At 46.3% G+C, this 27,147-nt stretch overlaps 1 protein-coding gene and 1 pseudogene across 1 annotated transcript; both read left to right on the top strand.

Annotated features, from left to right (window-relative positions):
- Positions 1-5,593: 5,593 nt before the first annotated feature.
- On the top strand, positions 5,594-6,633 carry LOC136470023 (glutathione S-transferase T3-like). Its single transcript, XM_066468000.1, has 3 exons — positions 5,594-5,682; positions 5,969-6,152; positions 6,232-6,633. Exons 1-3 carry the CDS (start codon positions 5,594-5,596, stop codon positions 6,631-6,633), a joined length of 675 nt encoding a protein of 224 aa, XP_066324097.1.
- Positions 6,634-7,437: 804 nt separating this feature from the next.
- Positions 7,438-8,659, top strand: LOC136478525 (uncharacterized; annotated as a pseudogene).
- The last annotated feature ends 18,488 nt before the right edge of the window (positions 8,660-27,147 follow it).

Here is a 27,147-nt window from a genome sequence, read left to right as displayed (position 1 = left end):
TGGCGAGAGTTGGTAGTTTAGATGTAGATTTACATGGTTATGTATGTTTTCTCATAATGGTAGAAGTAGGTATCTTTTAAAAATCAAAATAAATTCAATAGCTATTAATGTCTATGATGATTAGAGTTGGACAAACTAATGGCTACATGTTTTTGTTATTATTAGAATTTCTAAGATTGATCTCTATTTTCTAACATATTTTGTAAGAATTAATTTGGAGGCTTTTTGAGGGCTTTGAATAATAATATTAAGATAGCATTGCAACCTTGTGGGTCTACAATATGTAATTAGTTTAAACCCAATATTAAATTATATCAATTCTTGTTTTACCCCTTCCTAAGATATCATGAACTATATTTTGGCGTTTAGCTTTTGATATTTATCCAAGTGTTGAGATGAAAATCTAGTCATTATTATTTTTATTAACAATATTCCTTTTGTATTATATTAAAAACATAGTCTAGATCTAGGCTTACACTCTTAGTTGCTACAAGTATAAATAGTTGTTTCAACCTACACAATAGCACTCAAGAAGTTGATTTTGTTATAGTGTGTGCGATTGTATTCTATTCTAAAAAGATAGAGTGTTTAAAATTAAATTATCAGTATTGATATGTCGTATGTTTCAATAGAAATGTTCAAACTTATCTAAAGTACCAACTTAGAAAAATTATTGAGTATTAACATAACTTAAAGTGAATTGTTAATGTCATTTGTACATGATTTGTTGAGGGAAAAATTGTTATCATGGAGTATTAACATAATTTAAAGTGAATTGTCAATTTCATTTTAACATGATTTGTTGAGGAGAAATTATTTTATCCTAGTGTATGCATGATTAGTTGGTATACACATTGGCACCTAGAATTTGTGTTTACTTTTTATGTAGAAGTGTGTAATTTAGAACATATATAACACACTTTTATGGCTATTAAATTCTTTTCTATAATAGCTTATATTAGTATTTATACACATACTTTTGAGGGATATTTTAGTTTATTTTTATTTTGGCAAATGTGGGTAATTTAAATGGAAACAAAAGTGTTTACTTTATATCATCTTTCATAATCACAAATGTGGGTAATTAAAAAAATATGTAAGGAAATTATCTTCCACAATCACAGATGTGGGTAATTTAGATGAAAATAAAAGTATTATTTTAAATTACCTTTTATAATGGTAAACATGAGTAATTATATGAAACTTTAGGGGGTATTTTAAATTAACTTCCATAATGGTGGATGCGAGTAATTTATATGAAGCTTTAAGGGTATTTTAATTTATCCTTATAATGGCATGGACGGGTAATTTATTTAGATGCAAATTTAGATGTTACTTTATATATTTTTTATAGGAAAAAGTCTACTTAACCCCCCCACCTTTCATACTTGGTCTACTACACCCACCAACTATGAAACCGTCTGTTTTACCCCCTGAACTTTCTAAAACCATCTATTTTACCCCCTGGGCGGTTTTCAGCGGCGGTGTTGCTACAGTAACAGCGGGCCTGCTACAGTGCCGCCGTCTTTGCTGCAGTCCCGTGGTTTGAATTTTCTTCCTTTTTATTTTCGGTGAATCTTTGAAAAATCACAGTAAATCATAAAATAAAAAATCTAATTTTGTTGGACTCCACATGAGTAGATCTACATAGTGAATATATAATACGGTACGCTTTAGTACAAAATTTTTACTGTAGCCTTAGATTAATTGGAAAATCTAATTTTATCTATAATTAATTGGAATAATTCATAGCTGCAGCTTCTATGGTCCAATTATGGTGAAATTTTTATGGTACGCTAATTATTGTATGCTTGAACTATAATAAAAATTTCGTACTCATTGAACTATGTATAACTTAGTTATAGATAAATTCTAATTAATTACAGACAAAATTGGATTTTCCAATTAATCTAAAGCTACAAAAAAATTATACTAAAGCATATCGTATTATATATTCACTGTGTAGATCTACTCATGTGGAGTCCAATAAAATTAGATTTTTTATTTTATGATTTTTCTATGATTTACTATAATTTTTAAAAAATTTACCGAAAATAAAAAAAATTCAAAACCACCGGAACTGTAGCAAACCCACTGTTACTGTAGTAAAACCGCCGCTGAAAACCGCACATGGGGTAAAATAGACGGTTTTAGAAAGTTCAGGGAGTAAAACAGACGGTTTCATAGTTTGGGGGGTGAAGTAGACCGAGTATGAAAGGTGGGGGGTTAAGTAGACTTTTTCCATTTTTTATAATATAATGGCAGAGAGGTGGGTAATTTTCAGAAAATAGAATAGATCCAATGAGTACTGTTGGTGACGGTGATTAGAGTCTACTTAGTTAAAGGACAGATCTCTTTTAGTGCTATAAAAATTTTCTAGGATTTATATTATATTTTTTCTCTAACGCTTCACGTAAGGATTAACATGGAGACTTCACTAGAGCCTCTACTCCCTTCGTCCCAAAACAAGTGTCATGGGAGTCAAGCGATTTTAAATTTGACAATACATACAAGAAAAGATTAATACTTATAGTATACAATTAGTATCATTAGATAGATCGTTGAATCCATTTTCACAATAAACTTGTTTATAGTTAGAGATATAAATGTTTCTATTATTTTATACAAATCTAGCCATACAAGCTAATTTGACCGGCATGAATACCATAGCAGACACTTATTTGGGACGGAGGGAGTAGTTAGTAATATTAGATTAATATAGTCAACCAAGGTGCGTGGTATAACTTGCATATATAACTAATGTTGTCCTCCGGCCAGTTTCTAAACATCTAGCTAGCAGCACGAATGCCACCACGTGTCCACGTCCACGCACGGAACAAATGCAACTTCCACGTACAGAACAGACCCCATGTACGACGTATCCATGATGTAATGTACGTACACCCAACGCAATGCAACACAACTACTTTTGCAGGTAAAAGCTTGTCCATGGTACTGCTGATCGTCAAGAAAGCAATCGATCGAGAAGACCGGCGTGCAAGCACGCACTCTTAGACGGGACAAATTGGACGCCTTTGTGCAGACGCGCGCACATACATGCACGCAGCTGCATGCACACTGCACGCTGTATGGAGTATGGAGTACTTGTACTCCAGTATCATTTCAACTTTTTGCATGGGGAAGATCTCTCAAGTTTTTCACGTCTTTTTCAGCAGGGAACACATGACTTTAAAGGCCAAAATCATGGCTGGCCGGCCGGGGCGCCGGGCTCCTTATTTGCAAGTACGTACAGGCCCATATAGCTACAGCCCGCTCGTTTGCTTCACGCCCCACAGATAGTCATAGAGGGAGAGGGTTCCGGCCGGGGCGTGGTCCATGGAAGAAAGAGGTGTCAGCTGCATGCGACAGTGAGTAGCTGGTGCGCGCATGGCATGGCACTGCTCACATTCATGCCGTCACACAGACCCATGCATGCATGCGCTCTGAATCGAAGCAGCTAGCATAGGTAGTTCTGGGCCAAATCAGCGGCGGCGTGCATGCATGGTAGTAGATTCCAGTACCACACCTCAGGCACACCATCAATTGGAAGCACGCCGCACAGCGCATCAATAACATGTAGTATGTACTACGAAGACTAGCGTACAGGGCACGTACAGGCGTATACAGATGTTATCATTATTCAATACGATCACTTGCCATTTATACCTGCCGGAGACGATAATATATCTGGGCACATGGTGCCGCTACGTACGTAGTGGCACTGTACGTGATCAGTAATACGCACGTCGATGCATGCATGCATACTGTTGGCACTTATTGGCGCCATGGACAGCTGCAGTAATGGCAGTTATGAGCAGGTGCAGGATCGATGCTTGGCATCTTCGTCGCACCCTGCAGAGGCTTCTAATTCCACACCTGACACAAGCATCATGGTGTTTAATCTTTTCCTTACGGAACTGTTGGACGGTGTACAGGACTACAGACAAGCCTCACGATGCTTCTGTATTATAGAATACTGTTTGTCGCTACGGTATTTGTGCCAATCGAACTTTGTTAAATTTAACTAGGTTTATAGAAAATATTAACAACATATATCTTTAAATAAATATATTAAAAAATAGATTCAATGATCTATCTAATGATACTAATTATATACTGTAAATATTAATAATTTATTATATATATTTAATTAAAGTGAAAAAAGTATTTGACTCCTCAAAAAATGAGAATGACATTTATTTTGGGAAGGAGAAAGCAGCAAGTAACTGCAAGAACACAACCTCTTCGGGCTTGTGTCCATATTGGTAGCTAGTGTGGGCCTCCAATTAGCTTCATATATATACTAAATCAAAATTCTCTAATTGTAACCATTTTTTATTTTTAGATAAATAATATTAATATCAGAAAATTCAAATAAACTAACTCGATATTGTAAATTTTAATGCATATATTTTCTATATAGTTTATCAATGAAATTAGAGAAGTTTCATTTATTAGACCAAAGACAAAGTGAAGCGTAATTTGGAAACGAGGAAGTACCTTTCAGGGATGTATGTAAATGGAAGGACGTATGGTCATTGGCGACTGTGGAGGGAGGAGTGGAAGAAAAATCTGATGGCGGCCAAAGAGAAGGGTAGCAGCCTTTTGTTGTCATAGAACATGCATGCAAACAAAAGGTGCTTTCTTTTCTCAGAGCGACAGGCAGGCTCTTTCTTTCCTCGATCGATCCCTCATCTATCGTCTCCGATCGATCGCTTCTTGCACGTCGCATGCATGCCTGCATGGCCCTACACTTTCCGATCTGTACGTCGCATGCATGCTTGGAAGTTGGACCGACGTACAGATCTGATTGATCTGTGTGTGTCAAACATGCATGCTGTAAATTGCAGGTAAGGATGTCAGGGCTAGCTAGGGCAATCACTGCTCGGTAATACTCCTATTAATTGCTGCTGATCTGCTGCAAATTGCAGCGACAAAAAAATAAATCACTGCCGGACTGCTGCAGTTCGCTGGCTGCTCACTGATCCTTTAGAGCAAGTATTATAAGGCTGAGTCAGCCGGCTAAATAGAGGACACATCAGGAAAACAGATGATTTGGCGGAGAGAGAATAGGAGAGAGAGAATGGATCGGCGCTTATCTCTTCGCCCGGCTGAATCCCACCACACCGTCCGTTCGCAGCCGGGTGCGCGCGCTTTGGTCGACGCTTCGCTCCCCACCTCCTTCCCTTCTCGATCTCGTGCGGCACCCCCGACCTTCCACTCGTCCGCGCCCTTCCCTGCTCGCCCGCGCGCCAAATCCCGCCACAACTCCACCAGATTCGCGCCAAAATCGTTTCCTCTCCTCCCGAATCAATGCCTTGCGCGCCAAATTGAAGGACAAAAGCCCCAAATCCTCGCAAAACTCTCGCTTCCCAAACCCTAACCAGCAACCCGCCGCCGGAGCCATTGCAAGATGGGTGGCAAATCGAAGAGGACGTCTGCACCGGCGCCTATGGAGATTCCACCGCAGCAGCCTCTTCCCATCCCGCCGCATGGACTCGGCACCTGGTTTCCAACACCACCTACGCAGTCCTCAATGTCCTCTGCACCATGGTGGCATGCCGGACATCAGCAACTAGGCTTGGCGGGTTCCATGCCTCAAGGCTCGTCGTGGATGCTACCTCCCTCCGTATCTTCTCAGCCTGTGGCTGAGAACGATGATGAATCTGAAGTGCAGGCATGGTATGTATCCTCCATTACTCATGAATCTTTCTCAGTTACATTTAATCTCTTGCCATTGCTATGCCTAATGCACCATCCTTTGTTTACAAATTTACTGGTTTGAGCTCATATGCTATGTACTATAGTCATCTTGTATGTATTGGTATTTTTTTGTACTAGATTTTTTTGGCAGAACTGGTAGTATGTATTAAGTTAAGTAATATGTTCACTGTAGTTGTGAAAACTGATAAGTCAATGGTGACGTGAGTGCTTAAAAGACTATTTTGATTTAATGCATTTTTTATAGGGGACCAAATATTTATCCTCCTGGTGGTTTCATGAGTTTTATGAATAGCACAGCAAGCCCTAGAGGCTTAGTGAGCAATGGGAGTAAATCGCAAGCAATCAATCTTGCTGATGATGAAGATGATGGCAAGTGTGGTAGGACTGAAAAACGCATGCTATGGACAAAAAAGGAGGATCTGAGATTGGTATGTTATTTTTTCTGTTAGTTCCATCCATGAGTTGCACTAAAAACATCCTGGTAATCATCTTTTGTTAATGTTGTAGGTTAGTGCTTGGTTAAAAAGTTCAAATGATCCTATCCAGTCCAACTACAGGAAAAATGATCAATATTGGAAAAGTGTTGCTGATATCTACAACAGCACCACCCCAAAAGACCGAGCAAGGCAAGTCAAGCAAATTAAAGATCACTTTCTAAGAATTAAGAAAAGGGTTCAATGGTTTTGTGGTAGCTGGAAAGAGGCCAACGCTCTATGGGCTAGTGGTGAATCGGATGCAGATATTGAGGCTAAGGCAATGAAATCTTATGAAGAAGAGCACAAAAAAGATGGCCCATTTACGTTTAAGCATTGCTGGGAGGTTCTTCGAAAGGAACCAAAATGGGAAGCCTATTTGGAACGCCTAGAAGACCTCGAGCCGGACAAAAGAAAGTTATGTGAAGAGGAATGATGTGGGGAAATGTTTCTCTCTAGATGATGATGCTGATGAGCGGCCAATAGGAGGCAAGCAAGCTAAGGAGCAGCGCAAGAAGAAGAAAAAGGGCCAGCCGTGTATAATAGATCTTGAAGATGAGCTTAACATGTTTTTGGATGCTCAGAAAACAGCAAATGAAGGGCGCAAAGAGATGTTAGAGACGCAAAGGCGTGTGTCTAGTGAGAATCTTGAAGCTCGGAAGCTTGCGCACCTTGCAGCAAAAGAGCACAAGGAGTCAGTCATGCTAGAAACATATCGAGCGCTATTGATGAAAGAGACAACAAGTATGCCTGAAGATGTGAGATCTGAGCATGTGTTGGCACTGAAGTGTTTGAGGGAGAAGCTATTTAACAAAAATGACTAAGGTACTGAAAATGTTTTGCCTGTCTTTAGTCCAGTGCTGAAAATTAGGACCTAATTACAATGCAGTCAATAGTCTACAACTACAATTAAATTGCAGCTAATTATAATGCAGTCAATAGTCCACAACTACAATTAAATTGCAGCTAATTACAATGCAGTCAATAGTCACAACTAATAATTGCACCTATTGCAATGCAGTGCCGAACACTCTCATCTAGGAAGCTCATCTATATAATCCTCCCAAACCCATCTCACTTCTACAACTCATCAGAACACTCTCATCTTCCTACTAAGTCAAAACCATGTCGGATTCATCCTCATACTCAGATGATTCCGATGAGCTAGCCCCTACCAAAATCATTGAAGAGCATATTGCTGAGCAGAGCTGTCCTAGACTCCTTTGCTAGGAAGCTCACAATGAAGTTCAAGGCTGCCTTCTCGGCTGGAGTACCTCAACGCCAATATGGTTCTAGAAAGAGCATCTGGAGGGATCATGGTGGTGCTCACTGAGCATCTTGTAGAGGACTACTTTGCTACAGAACCACTCTACCCTGAGAGTATGTTCCGTACTAGATTCCGTATGAATAGGCGCCTCTTCCTACGCATTGTGGATGCCCTTGGTCAGTGGTCTCCCTATTTTACTTATAGGGCAGATTGTGCTAGGTCGAATAGGGCTATCACCACTGTAGAAGTGTACAGCAGCCATGCGCATGCTGGCTTATGGCAGTCCCGCAGATGCTCTTGATGAGTACTTAAAGATTGGGAAGTCCACTGCATTAGTGTGCTTGGACAAGTTTGCACGAGGGGTGATTGAGGTGTTTGATGGCGAGTACATGCGATGCCCCACATGTGAGGATGTTGAGCGTATACTATAGGTTAACGAGTCTCGTGGTTTCCCTGGAATGCTAGGTAGCATAGATTGCATGCACTGGCAGTTGGGAGAAGTGTCCTTTAGCATGGAGGGGGCAATTCACCCGTGGCGATTATGGAGTTCCAACTATAGTGCTAGAAGCTGTTGCTTCCCAGGACCTTCATATTTGGTATGCTTTCTTTGGAGTTGCTGGATCAAATAATGACCTAAATGTGCTCAACCAGTCCCCACTTTTTTTATGCCTTAAAAGGAGAGCCCCCTCAAGTTCAGTTTTCAGTCAATGGTAATGAATATAGCACTAGGTTATTACCTTGCTGATGGTATATACCCAGAATGGGACAGCCTTCATGAAGAGTATAACACTTCCACAAACAGAGAAGTATAAGTTATTTGCTGAGCATCAAGAAGGGGCAAGGAAAGATGTGGAGCATGCTTTTGGGGTACTTGCAGTCCCGTTTTTCCATTGTTCGTAGGCCCGCACGTCTATGGAAGAGAAAGAGTGTTGGAAGGATCATGCTAGCTTGTGTGATCCTCCACAATATGATAGTGGAAGATGAAAGAGAGAATGCTAAGATTCATATTGACTTGAATGAGAATCCAAGTGCATCGTTTGCTCTACCTCCTGAAGTGAACACTAGTAGTAATCTACGCTTTGCTGATGTGATGCGTAGAAAAGATGCTATCCGTAATCGTCCACAGCATACCCAGCTTAAAGATGATCTGATGGAGCACATTTGGCGTAGGTTTGGAAATAGCCATCATAACTAGTCATGGTAGAATTCTAAATCTGCATGTTTCTGTTATTTTTTTCCCTTCACGGTGAGAACTAACATGATGTCTTACATGTATCTTTTCAGGAATTCAGGACTGGGCATGGCTTGTTGAATGCTTGCAGATGCTACTTGCAGGTATCTAACTTTTTTCAAATAGAAACTTCTATATCTAATTTCCAGGGGCCATTTGTTCTAATTTTTGCACTATTATATGTTTGCAGTGTCATGTCTTTTGATGCAAATGGGTTGACTGCTCCTCCCTACCGAAGGCCAACTATCAACTCTGTCTTCAGTGAATAAATAATGGCATGTGTGCCAGCGAACTTTAGTATTGGTTGAAGTTGTTGCTTTTCTATAATCTAGACTATGTTATTTTAAGTGACGTGTCATGGTGCTATGCCACCGTATCGTTAGTGAATTGTTGCTTAAAATTTGTCATTTATCTGGTATTATTTCTTTTATTTAAGTACCTACTTTTGGTTCATCTCAGAATATGTTGTTCTCAGAATATATTGTTTGGTAATGACATGGATAAACATATATGGTTTCTACGTGATGAATTGAGCATGCATGTATGGCCACAAAGATGTAGGCCACATCAGATTGAATGCACATGGCAACATTAATTCTTCACTGCAGCTAGTTAAACAGCCTCTTATTATACTAGCAGGCTGAATAGCCGGCTGTAAGTGACATGGCCTTTGCTTACAGCCTTGGCCTTTGCTTACAGCCTTCAGCCGGCTAAATCATTGTCCTTAATTGCTCTTATAGCATTGGCATGTGGAACGACTGTAACGAGATCGATCACTAGAACAAACAGCTTGTACAACAGCCTGATTATTACTGCTATATTCTTCAGAGAGAGAGAGAGAGAGAGAGAGAGAGAGAGAGAGAGAGAGAGAGGAGAGAGAGAGAGAGAGAGAGAGAGAGAGAGAGAGAGAAGGAGAGAGAGTGTGTGTAGTAGTACCAGCAAAAGATCGACGCACATCATAATGTGATTGTTGGCTCGGCGACAAAGCACACAGTACGTCCTGCGCAGATTAATGAGACAATGCTGCACGCGATATCACTCCGCCGCGCTGCATCGTGCATGTATCATGTATGCATGCTAGCATCTGCAAGCTGATGAGGCGAGTAAAAATGAACCTTAGCTACCAGCTGGAATAAGCAAATCGATCTTAGTGTACTAGTGTTCGTAATGATCGACCGTACACTGGCAGCTTAATTAAGTAGCAATGCAAAACGTATTGCATCAACCTACGCACATTGTACCTCGATCTAGGGTTCTGTAGTTAGGGATCCATTCCAATTAACCCATAAAAATGCAAAATGAAGTCTATGAACAACCAACCATCTTACGTCCCCATCTTCACTGATCGACGGCCAGCGATAGTTGAATTGTCCGGCTTGCACCGCGCCGGCCATGAGCCCACGGCATGCATGCTATGCGGCCGGCTCTGAGGGACATACGGTGGCAGCAGGCCAGCTGCATGCATGCATGCCAGGGCGCCGTTGCAGTGGGCGCGCGAGTCGCACTGGCCGGATCGGAGCTCTTGAAGTTTTGATCCATGATAGGCCTCAGCGGCTCGGCGTCAGGCTCTCGCGCGCGCCAGCTGCTGATCAGCAGCGCTCTGGACTTCTATTGAAGAGCGCAGGCAGAAGTGCGGTGCGTGGCCGTCGGATGCAGCAGCCTGCAGAAAAGGAGTCGTACACGGCCGGAATGTTTGCATGCATGCGTGGCCGCCGCTGGCACGCAGTAAGCAGGGTCGCGCATGGCATCTGAGCTGCATGCGGGGGGGGGGAGGGGGACGGAGGGCCACGTCTCGGCGCCGAGTAAGACACGCACATGACATAACGTTGGTGCGAGGGCTCATCAGGACCTTTGTCAGCCCATAATTGGAACCCGTACGTGGTCCAACCAACCTCGTCACCATCATCAACATCCCTCCCCCCCCTCAAAATTTGGCTTTCCATTATTCAAACAAAAATTATCAAATCAATGATCACTCTGTACTTTGTGGCACAAGAACAGTGATTCGGAATGTTTATAGCTACAGATCCATTTGGGGCTAATTAATTAGCTTTTTTTGAGGAAAGGCTAATTAATTAGCTGACAGATCCCCTTTTTTCAGCGAAAGGCGGCCCACAGCCGTGAGGATTGGTGTAAAACTCAAATAATGGCCAAGAATTAGTAGGTGATTTAGCAGCTAGCATAAAAATGTTTTGCTTGATATTTTCATTTTTTAACACCTTAGGATTGTTACTTCTTTTCTATTTTCCAGAGCTGCTGTGTGCGTGTGTTTGTGGGAAATCATTGGGTTTGTTGTGTTTACTTCCATCGATCATAAATATCACGTTGACTAATAAAGAGATGGATAAATTGACTATACGGAGTATTGCCGTTATTTATATTATAGACTAGAGACAAGAGATAGAGCTCACCTGCAGTCTACAATTAAGAAGGTAAAACAGGAAAACTGTGGTAAAAGATATCTACTCTCTCTAGTTCCAAAAATAGGCCGTTTAGGACATTGACACAGTCTCTCTCCAGCATGACAATTATACCTCCAGTGCATTTATTCTCGGTCGTCTACGTAACTTTTCATACACACTTAAGTGTTAAATCTAAGAAGTTTGAATAACTAGAATCCAAAATTTGACATACAACAAAAATCAGAGTCTCGGTTTTGAGTCACCACCGACAAGTAAATTTCTAATATTGCGCGTCTGGCTCGGATGGTGTGCTTAGAGGACACGAAATTTATACTGGTTCGTCGCTACGTCTAGTTCGTCGCTGCTGCTCGTGTTACTAGCACTGAAAGTTTATAGTAGGGGTTACAAACGGACAAGAGAGGAACATGTCCCAAGTCTCTGGTGAAAAGAGTGAACGGGTGCCGAGAGCTCGGTTGCCGCTCAGCCGTGTGCTTGTGTTGTGTTCTAGTCGGTTCGAGGTTCGATGGGTTCGTGATGATTCGATCGGGTCTGGCCTGGATCGATCCAATGCCAGTCCTGGGGCGTCCTGCTTTTCCTTTTATAGACCAAGGGAAAGCACGGGTTACAGCGGAGCAAAAGAGAAGAAACGAGAGGGAGAGAGCAGCCTTTAGGACCGTCGGGTCCTTCTTATCCTTCATGCAGGTCCCACCGACCCTGTAGATGTCGACAGGGACGGCTCCACGTCGTGGCCCTGTCCGTCACTGGTGCCATGCGCAGGTGTCGTCTGCTGGTCATGGCACTCCACTCCGTCCTGGCGGACGTCGTGGTGAACTGACGCGCCTGTCAGTGTTCATATGAGGGTTAGGCAGAACAGCACCGGTACGCCCGACGTTGTTCCTAATGTGAGTCCTCGGGTATGGCCCGTCGTGGCCGTGTGTTACATCGGGGCATGCCGGTCACCTCCCTGATGTCAGAGCTTTGACCCAGGCCCATACACTTGGACCTAGAGTGGTTGGCGGCGGTATGGGTCTCCGTCGGGCGAGGCAGAGCCCACAGCCTTGAGGTTAGGCGAGGCGGAACCCGCGGCCTTGGGGTCGGGCGAGGTGGAGCCCTCTCCTAGAGGCTAGACGAGGCAGAGCGCAAACCCAAGGGTCGAGCGAGGCGGAGCCCACGACCTTGGGGTTGGACGAGGCGAAGCCCTCCCTGAGACACCGGGCAAGGCGGAGCGCAAACCCAAGGGTCGGGCGAGGCAGAGCCCGCGGCCTTGGGGTCGGGCGAGGCGGAGCCCTCTCCTAGAGGCCGGGCGAGGCGGAGCCTTCCCCCAGAGGTCGAGAGAGGCGGAGCGCAAACCCAAGGGTCAGGCGAGGCGGAGCCCGCGGCCTTGGGGTCGAGCAAGGCGGAGCCCTCCCCTAGAGGCCGGGCGAGGCAGAGGGCAAACCCAAGGGTCGGGCAAGACAGAACCCTCCCCTAGAGGCCAGACGAGGCGAAGCCTTCCCCCGGAGGCCGGGCAAGGCGAAGCCCGCGCGTCCAGGGGTCAGTTGGAGCTGTAGTCGCGCTCTTGACTGCTCGGATGAGTCAATGTTGATGATCATTAGCTCCTCCTCTTCGAGTACCCTAGTATTGGTCCCCGACACAGAGCATGTGTTTGGTAGCGCTTCTCTGACCGTCTAGGAGCCACTTCATCACACCACCAACCAAACGGCATGCCACGAAACAGCTCTATACTTGAAGTCCCGCAATGCAAAACCCGGTGACTGGAGTTGAAATGCGGTGGAGGAGTTGATAAACCAAGCTTCACCTAGCTCCATCTTGCTCCCGTTGTTCCCGCCATCCTTGCGCACTGGAGGAGCTAAGGAGGAACCGATGTGGCCCTGCTTTCTCACGCGTCGCTCCCAACGCCGGCGCCTGTGGTCGCGCTTTGTCGCATTGCCAAAGGGGATCCTGACGTGTGAGTGCTAGTGCTGGTGGAGTACATGTTGGTTGGTGGAGGAGTCCGCGTAGTAGAGGAGGGTCGGTGGAGGCATGGTGGTGAAGGGTTGGTGCTGAGGATTGGGGCGGCGAGCAAGAGAGATCCGAGATGGGGAGGTGACGGTAAGAGATGTGGGGATGTCAGAGAGATCCGAGAGGAGGGGAGAGAAAGGAATAAAAGAGTTAGCCCAATGACATGTTGGGCCATGTATGAAGTGGGCCTAATAATAAGTTGTCTTACCAAATGTTCCTTTGTTAGGTGAAGCTGAAGCCAAATAAAGTTGTTCCATGAGAGAAGATATGGAACTGGATCCATTTTGGCTGGAGCTGGAGTTCTACAAAATGGGCCCTAAGTACAATGAAGATGGCTATGACGACTTGCATTTATGATAATTGATGAAGTAACTTTCTTTCTAATAACTGACATGTATCATATCATTTTATTCGTATTTGTATCAAGGTGCTTTGAGTAAACTGACACACCTAAATTAAAATTATTGCATGCTTATACTATGTAGAACGAAATGAAGATAATTGGAGAGTCATGGAAACTCAAACACCCGAATTAAAGTTTGTGTGCAATTTGGACATTTCCCCATTCTTTATGGATATCGATCAGGATAACTGGTTATCCAAGTGAGCTACTTTCTTGCTTGGAACTAAATATAATCTTCTTATTAGGGCATGGAATAACTTCGTATATTAGTAATATAAAAAACAAACTCCGAAATAATCTCAACAATCATTTGGAAATGATGGCAGCCAAAAGGGGAGTCATTTAGATGGTACTCGATCTCTCCATTCCAAATTATAGTCTAAATCAAACTTCATTGACTTTGACCAAGTCTTGTAAAAAATATTATGATGTACAAGTTTAAATAAATGCACTATCAAAACTTATTCCATGGAGAATTTAATGGTGCTAATTATTTTGGTGTTGTAGACATAGGCACACTTTTTCAAAAACTTTGTTAGAACTAGATCAGAAATTTAATTTTGGACAACTCAGGGAGTACTAGTCAAGGCATGGCCCAATGCACCTTGCATGTTAGCCTCACTAGCCTCGTTTGGCTTACCCCATATTCGGCTTGTTTTTTCAGTCGGAACAGTATTTTTCTCTCACAACAATTCAGCCAGAACAGTATTTTCAGCCAGTTTCAGCCAAGATTCAGCAAGCCGAACGGGGCCAGTACTATCCTTGTATCCAGGGCCGGCCGCAGGGGTAGTATTCCTAGGTATTCATTAGAATTCCCATAATTTTAGTAAATAAAACAAACAAATATATATGTTCGGTGTTAAGCTACGAAAGCAAAGAAAACAGATTCCACATCCACAACAAATTCTCCTTCTTGCTATATACTCCCTCCATCCCAAATTGTAAGTCATTCCAAGAATCTTGGAGAGTCAAAGTTTTTCAAGTTTGACCAAATTTATATAACAAAATAATAATATTTATCATACCAAGTTAGTATCATTAGATTCTTCATTAGTTATATTTTCATATTATACCTATTTGATGTCATCAATCTTTGTGTTTCTCTCTATAATTTTAGTCAAACTTGAAAAAGTTTGACTCTCCAAGATTCTTGGAATGACTTACAATTTGGAATGGAGGGAGTACTTATGATCCTATATATGGCTATATTCCTATATATTGTTGCATATTTGCATTGTTCACATGGAATACCCTGATGTAACATCCTGCTCCGCCACTGCCTGTATCTCATAATAATAACTGTTGTTGTTCGGCTACTCTGATCCACAATTTCCTATCCAATCAAATTACCAGATCGGATCTCGGGCTCCATCTGACCTCGATCTAGGCATATTTCGAATATGGTGCTTATTAGGTAGTCGCCGTCACCATGGCACTTGGCAGAACGGCAGCACCAATGAATTCACTGGTTTGAGTGGTTTCCTAGATCGTAACCCCTGGGAGATTAATTGGTGGTGCATGCATCCAAGCAGAAACCAACAAGTGCATTAAGGCACGCTCAGATCGATAGTGCAACTCATCCTGCGGCGAGGAGGGAGCTGAGGGGGCGGCCGGGGTCTCTGTCACTGTGAGACAAAGGGAGATTCATATGGTCTTGGCTTTGTGTAGCATTACAACAGGTGTGGGAGAGAAAGAGAGAGAGAGAAGCATAAAGCAAACGAATCGAATCGATCGATCTGGCGCCGGCAAGGTGCTCTCCGTCCTCCCTCCCGCTCGCCGGCCGGCCGGCAGGCCCGCTCGTATTATTGCATGAGACGCGTGGGGGATGACGGGAGGCATGGATCATTCAAGAGGAGAGAGATCTAGCCGAGCGCGAACAAATTCCTCCGCGCCGGATGCCTGCCTGCCTGCCACGGGTGCCGGCAAGCCGGGGTCGGTCCCGCCCGGCCCGATCGATCCACTCCTTCGCCGCTAGCTAGCTGCACGCCCAGCTGACCCCTGATGCCGAGATCTGAACAAACCGTTGAGCTCCCCTCGTCACGTCGCTTTCCAGGCCTGCGCGAGACCCTTCCGTCCCATTGCCTTATCTCTCTCCCGGCCCCCATCTCTGTCGCGGCGGCCACCTCGACGTACGCATGTGCTCCGATCCCGTGGGTGGGCGGCGTGCGCTCGCGGAGGATATCGCCGTCTATGACAACGACGCCCTAATCTTCTCGCCAGACAGATGCATGCCCCTCGATCTTCCGGCCGGCCGGCCGGCGCGCCTGCCCCACCACCCGCTAGTCGTGGAAGCAGATTATCCACATACCCACATACAGTCTGGTAGCCGATCGAGCCGGTCCCCGCGCGCGCTGGAGTACGTAGCTGGGGACTGGAGTATCTCTCCTGGTGGCGGCGACGTATAAATAGGCATGGGAGCATACGCTTGCTTGCTTTTGTGTGCTTCTGCCTACCCATTCTCCTTTTTTTTCGTTTTGGCAATGTTTGTATTGTACCGTGATGTGGACTGAGAAGAATTTTGGATATTGCGTTGTAGTATTGTCGTGCATATAACGGTGCTCTTTAATTTCTATCTATACTAGGAGAATATCCCACGCGTTGTTGCGGGGATTCTAGATAATTTAAAAAGAAATTAGACTATTTATATTGAGTGAAATATACTGGCGGCCCTTTAACTTGTCGGCATGTGTCAGTCCGGTCCATAAACTTGCAAACGCGAAAAATGGGCCCCTGAACTTGTCAAGTTGTTCACCGTAGGTCCATTTCCCATCCGACGCGGCCTCCAGGCGATGTGGTAGCGCTAGCGTGGCGAACGAAGCACGTCCACCGCACGTTTCAATGTAGGCCCCTCACGTCAGGGTCGCCCCCTACCTCCCGCTCCGCATGGGACGAACATCGTCGCCGGCAACGCTTGGACCACGCCTGGCCGCGCCCTTCTCCCGCGTCCCCAGCACGACCGAGCACCCCGCGTGGACCCTTTCTACGCGCCGCAGCCCCTCGCCCCGAGCCGCTCGTCCCGCAGCGCTGAGTCAGAGATCCGCCATTGTCGGCATGGAGACGAGCTCCTTGACCGGCCTTTCCTCTCCTCCCGCGGTCTCTCTCTCCCTCTAAAATGGTGCCCGGAATGTGGCGTGAGCACTCCGCACTCACTCCGCTTCTCCCCGTGCTCCCTCTCTTGCTCTACAGGCGCCGCCGCCTCATCCCGAGCTAGCAGCGCCGCCGCCGCCGTCAATCTCCTCCTCTGTCGCTTTCCAGCAGACGCGAGCTTATCGACTAGCTTCGGGGCGTGCTAAGGCACCCTCCAGTGCTCCCGCGCTCTTCCTCTCCCTCTCTGCGCGTCACTCTGGCTCGCCGGAGCTACGTCGCCGTGGCCAAGCCGTCTCGCCGCACGTACCGCCATATCCGGACGTCCTCCGCCGCGGGGAATGTCCTAGGCGAGTTTGCCTCGTCGCGCTCTCCAACCCGTGTAACCCGCACAGGCGCTAGCGCTCCACGGCGCCACCCCGCCGAGCTCACCGTTGCCAGCCATGGGCGCCGCGTCTCGCGCCTTCCGGTCCACCAAACAGTGTGGACGCAGCGCCACCCCGTTGCGTTCGGTATTGAAACGTGCGGCTCATGTGCTTCGTCCGCCACGCTGGCGCTGCCACGTCGCCTAGGGGCTGCGCCGGATGGGAAATGGACATGCGGTGAACAACTTGACAAGTTCAGGGGCCCATTTTTCGTGTTTGCAAGTTCGTGGACCGAATTGGCACAGGCCGACAAGTTAAAGGGCCACCAGTGTATTTCACTCATTTATATTTATAGTTATATGAATAAAAATATCTTAAATTAATTTTGGTGAATGGTTTGACATATCGATGTGGACAGCTAAATGCATGTTAGTGGATGAAGAGATAACTATCATAATTATATGTGTTAGTTGGTTATAATTGCAAGTTCTAGTGGATTGTTGATGTGGATAGCTTGCATGTTGAGAGAAATCTCTAGTGGGGTTTAGCTTTATAAGAGTATAGGATATGTGATATGATTTTCTGACGTTTGTGGTTGACTATCTCTAGTGCTTGGGATGACCCAGCTACAAGTGTGAATTGTGATACAACTTTTTTTTTAGTAATCATCGGGGGATGAACTATATATCCTCACAAGAATTTCATTTGCCACAGATACCGAGTTGAGGCTCGGGGGTGGCGGGTCATGGACCCAAGAGAGCGTGGCTTGGGGACAAATTACAAATTAGAGCAGTGGGGAGAGGCAGATTACATCCAATATATTTTGGGTTGGTTCGATTATAGGGCTGTTTCTGGTTGGAATAGTTCCTAGTGAAGGTTTAGCTATATAAATTACCATAGGTATTCATGGTAGAAATGGTTCCTGGTCACCATTCCCTGACAACCAAACGCATCCTCAGTGAGCTCCAATAGCTGTTCAGCTCAAGGCTTTTCCTAGATAATCGGCATTGCCAGAGACTTCCCGTCGAATTGTGATAGAACTAGCAAGGAGAATGCACGAATAACTCCAAGCTGAAGCAAATCCGAGTCCACCAACGACGAGATCTGCTGCTGCCCTTTTGCCCCACAGTAAACAACTAGTATTTGTCATACATTACCACGCGCGGGTTCTGTTTGCTGCCAGTGCCAGGTAATAGTTTCGCCACGTTACACAGCCTTTCCCCTGGGCGGGACCAACACTATTTGTCATATATATACGCACGGCAACTAATTCCAACTATAGATCGCCGCTGTCTGCATATGACTGGAGTGCTGCAAAACCGAAGGTGTGGTCCTGGACACTTCGATCCAAAACACTGACACGATCGCCCCATGAAATCAAGTTTGTAGTCACTTGTTCCCTCCAGGCCGTGATCCAATCAATGAGTTAACGGCCAAATGACAGGGAGTGCAAAGTTCAGGGTCCATTTGAATCAAATGATCGTGTAGCAGTTGTGCTTGCTTTGAGTTCCTACCGATGTTATCCAGTAGTGACTAGTGAGTGAGGAGAATATATAACAAGGAAAAAGAAGTTGGTAGCACGTTACGGTAGGCTGTTGTGTTGAGCAGACACGGCCTAGCAATAATGGCAGAACTACATATTGGGCCGAAGATAGGCCCAACTAGCTTAGATACAATGTGCGGCCATAGGCCTCTTCTGTGTCGTTGGCAATTGGCATGGTTAGTTCGTCAGTCAAATGGACATATTTTGGTCCTACCCGAGCAGCCCCAGTCCATAGTTTCGTTTTTGTTTTCCCCACCCCATTTGCTGGTGGTCCGGTACGGTTCGAGAAGATGCCATGGCCCATGGTTGCCTTCTCGATTTTTTTTTTAATTTTAACACTTTTTTATAACTAATTTTAAATCTAACATTGTAAGTTTTTTTAAAACTAACATTTTTGGCCGCGCCTATTGCCCTGACGCGATCAAATGCCTGTGCCACGCCATGCATGATGGCGTGGCAGAGGCGGTTTCGGGGACCGTTGACGTGGCAGCTCTTGCCGCGCCACCGACCTTGGCGCGGCAGTGCCGCGCCCTGATCCGTGGCGCGGCAGAGCCGAATAAATACCGCGCCCAGTCCCGCCTGCCCGAGCAGCAAGCCCGCCTGGCCGCTGCGCCTGCTGCCTGGCCGGCGGTACCTGAACGGTTTAATCCGAACGCGTCGCGCCGATAGTGGGCGTTATACTAAATATTGCTTGACGTAAAACCAATAGTAGATTTGTTTGTCTTTTGTTGAATTTTTTTCATGGCCGAATAGAAATTTTGATAAGCCAATGATTTGTTTTTCGTCTTTCATAATACGGTTAACCACCAATTTAACTAATCGATTATGAAAAATTGCCACCGGCGTCGAGATACGCCGGGACTGTCGGTTTCCGAACTAGTTGGTACTTAATCTCGGCGGCAGTGCTGCCGTGACGCAAAGAAACGAATATGAAACAAATAAATAAAGTCCGTACGCAAGTTGACAAGCTGACACATAATATTTTTGTTGTTTTGACATAAGTTTGACATAACATAACCAAAAAACCCCGCAAGTTTTAGATGCCAATATTCGTTTGACCTAACAAACTAAGACCCAGGAGTGTAAGGATTCCTCGGACACCTCTATCTCTTTGGATTTGTTGACAACACATTGAGAGTGTAGCCACCGTCGGTATGATCGCGTCGACGGTGCGTATGGCTCGTACCCTGTAAGTATATGATACGCACGATTACTTATAATTCTTTATGATCGTTAGTTTATGGAGCCTACGTATTTAAATAAACTATCTTTGATAATACCTGCGAGGGTCTTTGGGTACCAAGCAGGGCACCACCTAGCTGACACATGCCAATCTCGTGCTGCGGCCAATCGTCCCACTGGTCATGCTGTCTGCGGAAGCCCGGGGGTCATCGTCATCGTCGTCCTCGGTTGTAGGGTCCTTCCCAGCGCTATGATGTGGTGGTGTACGCACCGCAGAAGTGGCACCCGACCGCGCCGAAGTCATCGGCTGAGAAGAGTCGGCTGGTGTCCTCAAAGAGGCTAAAGACGTGCCACCCTACCGCGCCGGGAGTGGCGGTTCCTCATAAGGAGTGTCCATGCAGCTCAGCTTCTGATCTAGCTTCCTGCATCTCTTCTTTACCTTCTGCATAAATAGACGTTAAAGTTAGTGCATTACCCAAACGCATATACACTAAAGAAACATTTTTGGAACGGACAAGTTTATGTTACCTCCACAGAAGCCATGAGAACGCCTGACTCCTGACCTCTAGACTCATGAAGCCGGAACGCTGCTTCGTTGGACAGCCTTGACAATTGTGTCGCCTGGGTACAGAAATACGGTTGGATAGTTTTAGTACACATACTTAATACCAAAAGGATAACAAATTGTACCATTCAAGTATATTACCACGTATCTTTGAAGCAGACTCTCTCCAGCTGTGTGTCCTCCCTAGTAGTAACGTCGTACACATCTTCGATGACATCTTCCTCCGAGTCCTCGTCAATCGCCACGTCAGTGTACGGAGGCTTGATATGTGTCCTCGTAGACCTGTGAAGCCACCATAGGTACTCGTAGAAGGTGTGCTGATCGTGTGGAGGACCCACATGGACCGGATGTCGTACCCTGTTCTGCCACAAATGGATGCGCGAGCTGTGTGTCACGCACCAATCCTTAGTCTTGTACCTCTTCCTGCGGTCATACCTGCAACAAAACGATGTTAGTTGTACCACACACCTTTGGATTGTAGCATTGTTATTAATCGATAACGCACCCGTGCAATTCTTGGTTGGTGGAGTAAAGCGGTGATGAGCAGCCTATCATTCTCCCAAACTGTCTACAGACCCGGATGGGCAAGTGAATCTCGACCACATGGAAGAAAATAAGAGGAATGTCGTAGCGATACTCGTCTGACTTGTCCCTAGTGACAGGACTGAGATAGTACTAGAGCTCCGGAGAATCCCAAGGACACCAATGCACCTGAAATTTTGTAATTGAGTTAGGTTGTGATATAGTGTACATCGAATAAGACACAGGTATGATAGTAAAGAGAGCATGACCTGGTGTTGTATCAGGATGTCGAGATCGTCCGTGTACTCCCTGTACTTGCGTCTCGCATTCCCTATAACTAACTCTGCTTCCGTCCAGATATACAGAGCTGTAGGGAGTGTATCCTGCCCGTTCCATCGCTGCATTGCACACGATAATGAATTAGCCATTAATAATGAATTCATATGTAACTGCCTCCAAGAATATAGTGATCCGAAATACTTACCGGTAAACCATCATTAAGGGGCCTCCCAATGGGCCATCGTTCCCAACAACACACCTGAAGTAGGTACGAGCAACCCCCAAGGTTCACATATCCTGAGGTGCGATGGCAAACAACGCATAGCTGTCAATACGTCCATGCTAGGACTTCGCTGCCATAGTATGTCAAGGAACATCCAGCTAATCATGTTGGATGTCATAGTATGTCAAGGAACATCCAGCTAATCATGTTGCCCGAGGCGTCTGAAAAGAGGAAAGTACCAAGAAAGTGCCAGAGCCACACACGAGCGAACCTGTCGATCAGGGCCTCCTCAGCCTATGGGTCCAAGTAATCAAAGCGCTCCGTGATCCAGAACGACGAAACCCCGGAACTTTTCTGAAATTGACCAAAGAAAATGAGACCCCATGGCTGCAGGAAAGCAATGCAGGTATTAAATAGACTTGAATTACTCACTTATTTTTCTTGGAAGCATCATCGTACGGTGAAAGAAAGCCAGTAAACTGAGCCACCAGCTCCCTCCAGTGATCATTGTCAACTATCCCTATCACTAGAAGTCCCCCCAACCGAAGGCCTAAAATAGCCTTCACGTCCTGCAACATCAAGGTCATCTCGCCACAAGGTAGGTGGAACGTGTGGGTCTCAGGCCTCCACCTGTTATAAGAATAGAACGACTGTTAGTTGCCTCAAATCTGTTAAAAGAAAAGTTTGCGTACAAAGAATGCACTCGCACCTGTCTATAGCTACAGTAAGTAGTGCTGGGTCAAGGGGCGTAAGACCGTGGTTGACAACATGGACAAGCTCCAGGAAGCCGGCACGCCGTATGTACGGCGCATAACGCTCGTCCCACTGGTGCGCCCTGGTGTGCGTGCAGGGCCTCAAAGGAGACAAGGACACCTCTGCGTCATTGTCACTCAAGATGTGTGCTCGGTGCTGGTCGTCGTACTCCACCTCAAAAATGGGGTACAACGGGTGCTGCGTGGGAGGAGCCATCCTGTTACGAATTGATAAATAAAACGTTAGAGTATTCAAATTAACAAAATTTAAATTAACATTAGTAAGTTCACAAACAAATCACTAACCTAACTATCCTAAATCCCTAAACCCAAAATCCTAACTATACTAGATAATAAATACATAATCAATCTCTAAAATACCTAAACCCTTTTGAGTTTAGAGTAAACTAGTATCTATACCCAAAATTCCTAACTAAGTAACTAACTATAAACTAAATAATAAATACATAAACAATCCCTAAACCTAAAATCCTAACTATACTAGAACACACAACCTCAACCCTACGTAAATCACAAACAAATTCACTAACCTAACTATCCTAAATCACTGACTATCATAAATCAATACCAATCATAAAACCCTAACTATCCTAAATTACTAACTATCCTAAATCACTAATTATCCTAAATCAATAATAATCAAAAAAAAATATGAAATCAACCCTAACTATCCTAAATTACTAACTATCCTAAATTACTAACTATCCTAAATGACTAATTATCCTAAATCAATAATAAGCAAAAAAAAATATGAAATCGAGAAGAGATACCTTAGGAGCGGGCGGCCTTGACGCGCCGGCGTTCGTGGCACGGCGGGAGTGGCCGGGGGCGGCGTGGTCGGGCGGGCGAGTCCGGGCGGGCGCGGGCGCGGCGCGGCGGCTAGCAGCGCTGGCGGCGGATGGGCGAGTGCGGGCGCTGGCGGTAGGCGGGCGGGCAGGTGCGTGCGGGTGGGCGACCGGCCACGCGGTATTTATTTGGTTCTGCCGCGCCACCGATCTTGGCGCGGCAGTAGATCGGTGGCACGGCAAGAGCTGCCACGTCAACGGTCACCGAAACCGATCGTCGCCACATCAGACCTCTGCCGCGCCACCATGCATGGCGCGGCACAGGCATTTGGCCGCGCCAGGGCAATAAGCATAGCCAAAAGTGTTAGTTTTTTTAAAAAAAACTTACAGTGTTAAATTTAAAATTTGTTATAAAAAAATGTTAAAATTAAAAAAAATCGCCTTCTCCGGAGGGCGAACTGTGGCTCTGCTGGACGCGCACATCTCCTTGCCTTCAGCCTTCACGCGCCTGCAGCAGTAAGAACTAGTGCAAGAACCAAGAAGGCAGAGGAGTAGAGGACCAGGACCAGGACCAGCTTGGCCAGTAGCACAGGGCACCGAGTGGCCTGTGAGTTGAGATTTGAGAACCGAGGTTGGATGGGTGCGGCGCGCGGCGGCGAGGACCGAGGATGTGGCGTTGTTTGCCCGTTGGCGCGAGGACGGGCGGACACGTGAATCGTTTGCCCGTTGGATAAGCCGATAAGGTGCCATAAGAGCAACTATAATAGCAGGCTGTAAGCCGACTAAATGCTGAGGTGGAGAAGAAAGAAAAGGAGAGAGGAAAAACGGGCTGTAAGATTCTGTGAAGGAGACAAGTGGGCTAAGAGAAGGCTATTATTAGTCTTGCTCTAATACATTTTTCAATCCTTCCCGGTGCCCACCCCTGCCATCGCTGGAGCGCCCACCTCCCGCGGTGCAGCGAACCTTGCAATATTCCCTCCGCCGAGAGGAGCCGAACCGCGCGCGGGCGCGGCTCACCAGGGCCCAGGGGCAAACCACCAGCCACGCCGCCCACCGGACGCCAAAGCGACCAAAATTATCGTTTATCCCCGGTCCCGGCCGTATCCAGGAATCCAATCCATGGACCGTTTTTAAGGCCCCCCGAGGCGCCCGCGGCGCGGCCAATCAGTTTCCCTCCCACCGCAGACCGCACCACCGTCACAGTTCCCAGCCCCGCGCCGCAAAATCTCCGCCTCCCTCGTCAGGACTCAGCCGGCGGACGACAACCAGAGAGGCACAGCTAGCGCACCAATTAATCATCAGCCGGGGCTCGGGGAGCGAGATGATTCTGGTGGCGATCGTGGCGGAGCTGCTGGAGGAGTACACGGCGCTGGTGGCGCGGGTGCTGGAGCAGCTGCTCCACGGCGCGCCCTTCCCGCGCCGCATGCGCTTCCTCATGCTCCGGAGCCTCCCCTTCGCCGCGCCGCCGCTCCCGCCGCCGCCGCCACCGCACGCGCTCCACGTCGCCACCCGCGCCTGACTGGGCCCACGTACGTTGCGGCGCCGGATCGCCCTGCATGCCGTCGCTCTGGTATAGAGGAGCACTGTTCCTCACCGTGTTTGGTAGTACTCCGTACGTACGTGCTGTAATTCTCAGTCATGAAAAAAGGTCGTAGTAAATCTGCAGTGGCTCCTCCTCGTTGTCTGAATTTCTCGTTCAGCCTCAGCAAGAGCAGTTCCAATCCACGGATCTGCTATGTAAATTCTTTACTTGATAACTACTTAATTTGTCCAACTCCAAGTAATCGTAGTGATTGATGAACAGGAGATTCGGAGTTGTTCTACGTAATTTTCCAGTTTGGATAACTTCAGTGCTTCCAGTGAAACAGTAACTGCCTAGCTGGTTCGGGATGTGACTGGGGTTTACTCTTTTCCGGTGCCGTCACGGTCAGGAGTCGCGAGGCGTCTGGATATTTTGGACGGCCACGTGGCGCCCCCTGCGAGCTTCCAGCGTCGGATCACCATCTGACGCCTGGCCGCAGAGTCGCCATCGCTGGCGAAACAAAAAGGACTGCGGGTGGGACTGCCATCTCAGTGGCGATCCTTTTGGTGACGTTACGAGGTGGTCCAGATGACGATGACGATGACAGTACCTTCTTGATGCGTGTCTCGCGCCTGACGGCTCTCTACTGCAAGGGGCGGATATGGGCCTTGGGCCACAGCCCTAGGCGTGGGCCAAAATATTTCGTATAGCATACGTAAATGTTTAGCCCAATTCGAAGTGGCCCTAGGTGTGGGGCCAAATTCTACCGGTTCAAGCACAGAGACGAGAGAGGGATCCCGAGTTACTCCACAAGTCCGCCTGCGCTACTGCGATCGCGTCTCCGCGTCTGATGCCGCGCTGCAATCTCTGACTCCGCCGCTCCGCGCCTCTGCCCGCCTCTCGTCAACCAAGCAGGCAGCAGCCATCCGTCGGCCAACAACTCGACCCCTGCCGGCTGTCACTAGATTAGTACCTGTCCGTCGGAGGCGCGTTGGGGTTGGGCTGTTGCCCGCCTGGGTGCCTGGCTGCAAGCCGCAGGGTGCAGGCCAGAGCCGGACTAGTCGCCAGAGCTGCATGACAGCATGATCGTGTGTTGTGGTGGCCAATGCGCCAGGCCCGCCAGCCGCACGAGCGCGAGTGCAGGCTACTCATCTGAGGGCCTGTTTAGTTCCCAAAAATTTTCACCCTAAAGTGTCATATCGAATCTTGCGGCACATGCATGGAGTACTAAATATAGACAAAAAAAAACTAATTGCACAGTTATGTGAGAAATCACGAGACGAAACTTTCGAACCTAATTAGTCCATAATTAGATACTAATTACCAAATACAAACGAAAAGTGCTACAGTAGCCAAACCCAAAAAAATTTGGGGACTAAACGCGCCCTGACAGTCTGATTTCTGAGTCATGGTAAATTCCGGTTCTCATAACCCATTCTTCGGTCCCCTTCTCCCGATCTAAAACTTGCCTGGATGATTCAACTTCCATGAATGACTAATTGATTAGTCGATTCTTGTAGAGCTGCACAATGAAGACATTAAAATCCTTTTATTCTCTCTTGCTCCTACGCCAACCCATCATTAGTTAAGTTTTTCTAATTATTTTTATGCTTCCATCAATTATGTTCTGATTTAAGCATGGAATAGAGATATATCATCTAAACTTATGAAACTTATAAGTTTATGAGCTATATTTGTTATCTATCAATATTAGATCTCGTGTGGATGGTATTTTGACATGGCAGCCATAGTACACATGCTTTTCTAGTGACCCTAGGCGTGAAAACTAACGAGCTCCGCCAGGCCAGGGCCAGCGACGCGTGTGCGTGTGCGTGTGCGTGTGCGTGTGCGGAGTCCGGAGTGCATGAACGCGGATCAGCTCCATTGCTGCCGCTGTCTGGTCTGGCCAAAAGATTCTCGTCACACCCTCCATGGCGGGGAAAGTGTTGATCCCAACACAAATCGCAAGTAAATAAGTCTGTTTGCCCGTTTCATCATTAGCGTTCGTTCTCATTACGAAGCAACGAAAGGCATGTCATTTCTTCTGACTAAAGAAACAAGAACCTATAGATAAATGAAAAGCAATCGAATGGGTTAGGTCGGGTCGTCAAAGTCAAAGGATATACGTGCCCTCTTTTTATGTCCTGCTTGGCTGCTTCTATAATCTATATGTTTCCAGCTGCCCGCTCCCACTCCCACCGAAGGTTTTATGACCTGTTTTTCAATCAAACCTAGTATAGACAAGAAGATCAACCTGCCACTAGCAAACTCGCTATCCATCACAGGCCCGTGCGTTCGACGGGCAAAGCAAAGTTTGACCGCTTTTGGACTACGCAACTAGAGCTGAAAACGGTCGAAAACGATCGGTAGGAGGTTAAATCATTTTTATTTTCATATTATTTTCTCGAAAATGAATTCGATACGATATTGGCGGAAACGAATACGGTGTCGATATTCCGGTAATTTCGGAAACGAAACTATTTGTTCGAAAGTGCATAGACAACGATCGAAAATCATCAAAGCGGTATCTGAAATACGATAAACACGTCAATCTGCAGAGCATGACAATAGCTATATAGCTTGACACATAGTTATACTTGATACGAAAGAACCAGAAGTGACAAAAGCCATAAGCCCACAACCACAAGTTCTAACGTCCTGGACTTAAGAGTTAGATCACATGAGCACACAAGCTGACAGCCACATAGACATATTAGCCACTCACAAACTTACATACCAGTACACTCGTAATCGAACCAAGTTCTTAGTTCGATACTTGGACTTAAAAAAGGATAGAAACGAG

The sequence above is a fragment of the Miscanthus floridulus genome, chromosome 8 (genome assembly GCF_019320115.1).
Source record: "Miscanthus floridulus cultivar M001 chromosome 8, ASM1932011v1, whole genome shotgun sequence".
NCBI classification, from domain to species: domain Eukaryota; kingdom Viridiplantae; phylum Streptophyta; class Magnoliopsida; order Poales; family Poaceae; genus Miscanthus; species Miscanthus floridulus.
This window is presented reverse-complemented; position numbering and strand designations above follow the sequence as displayed.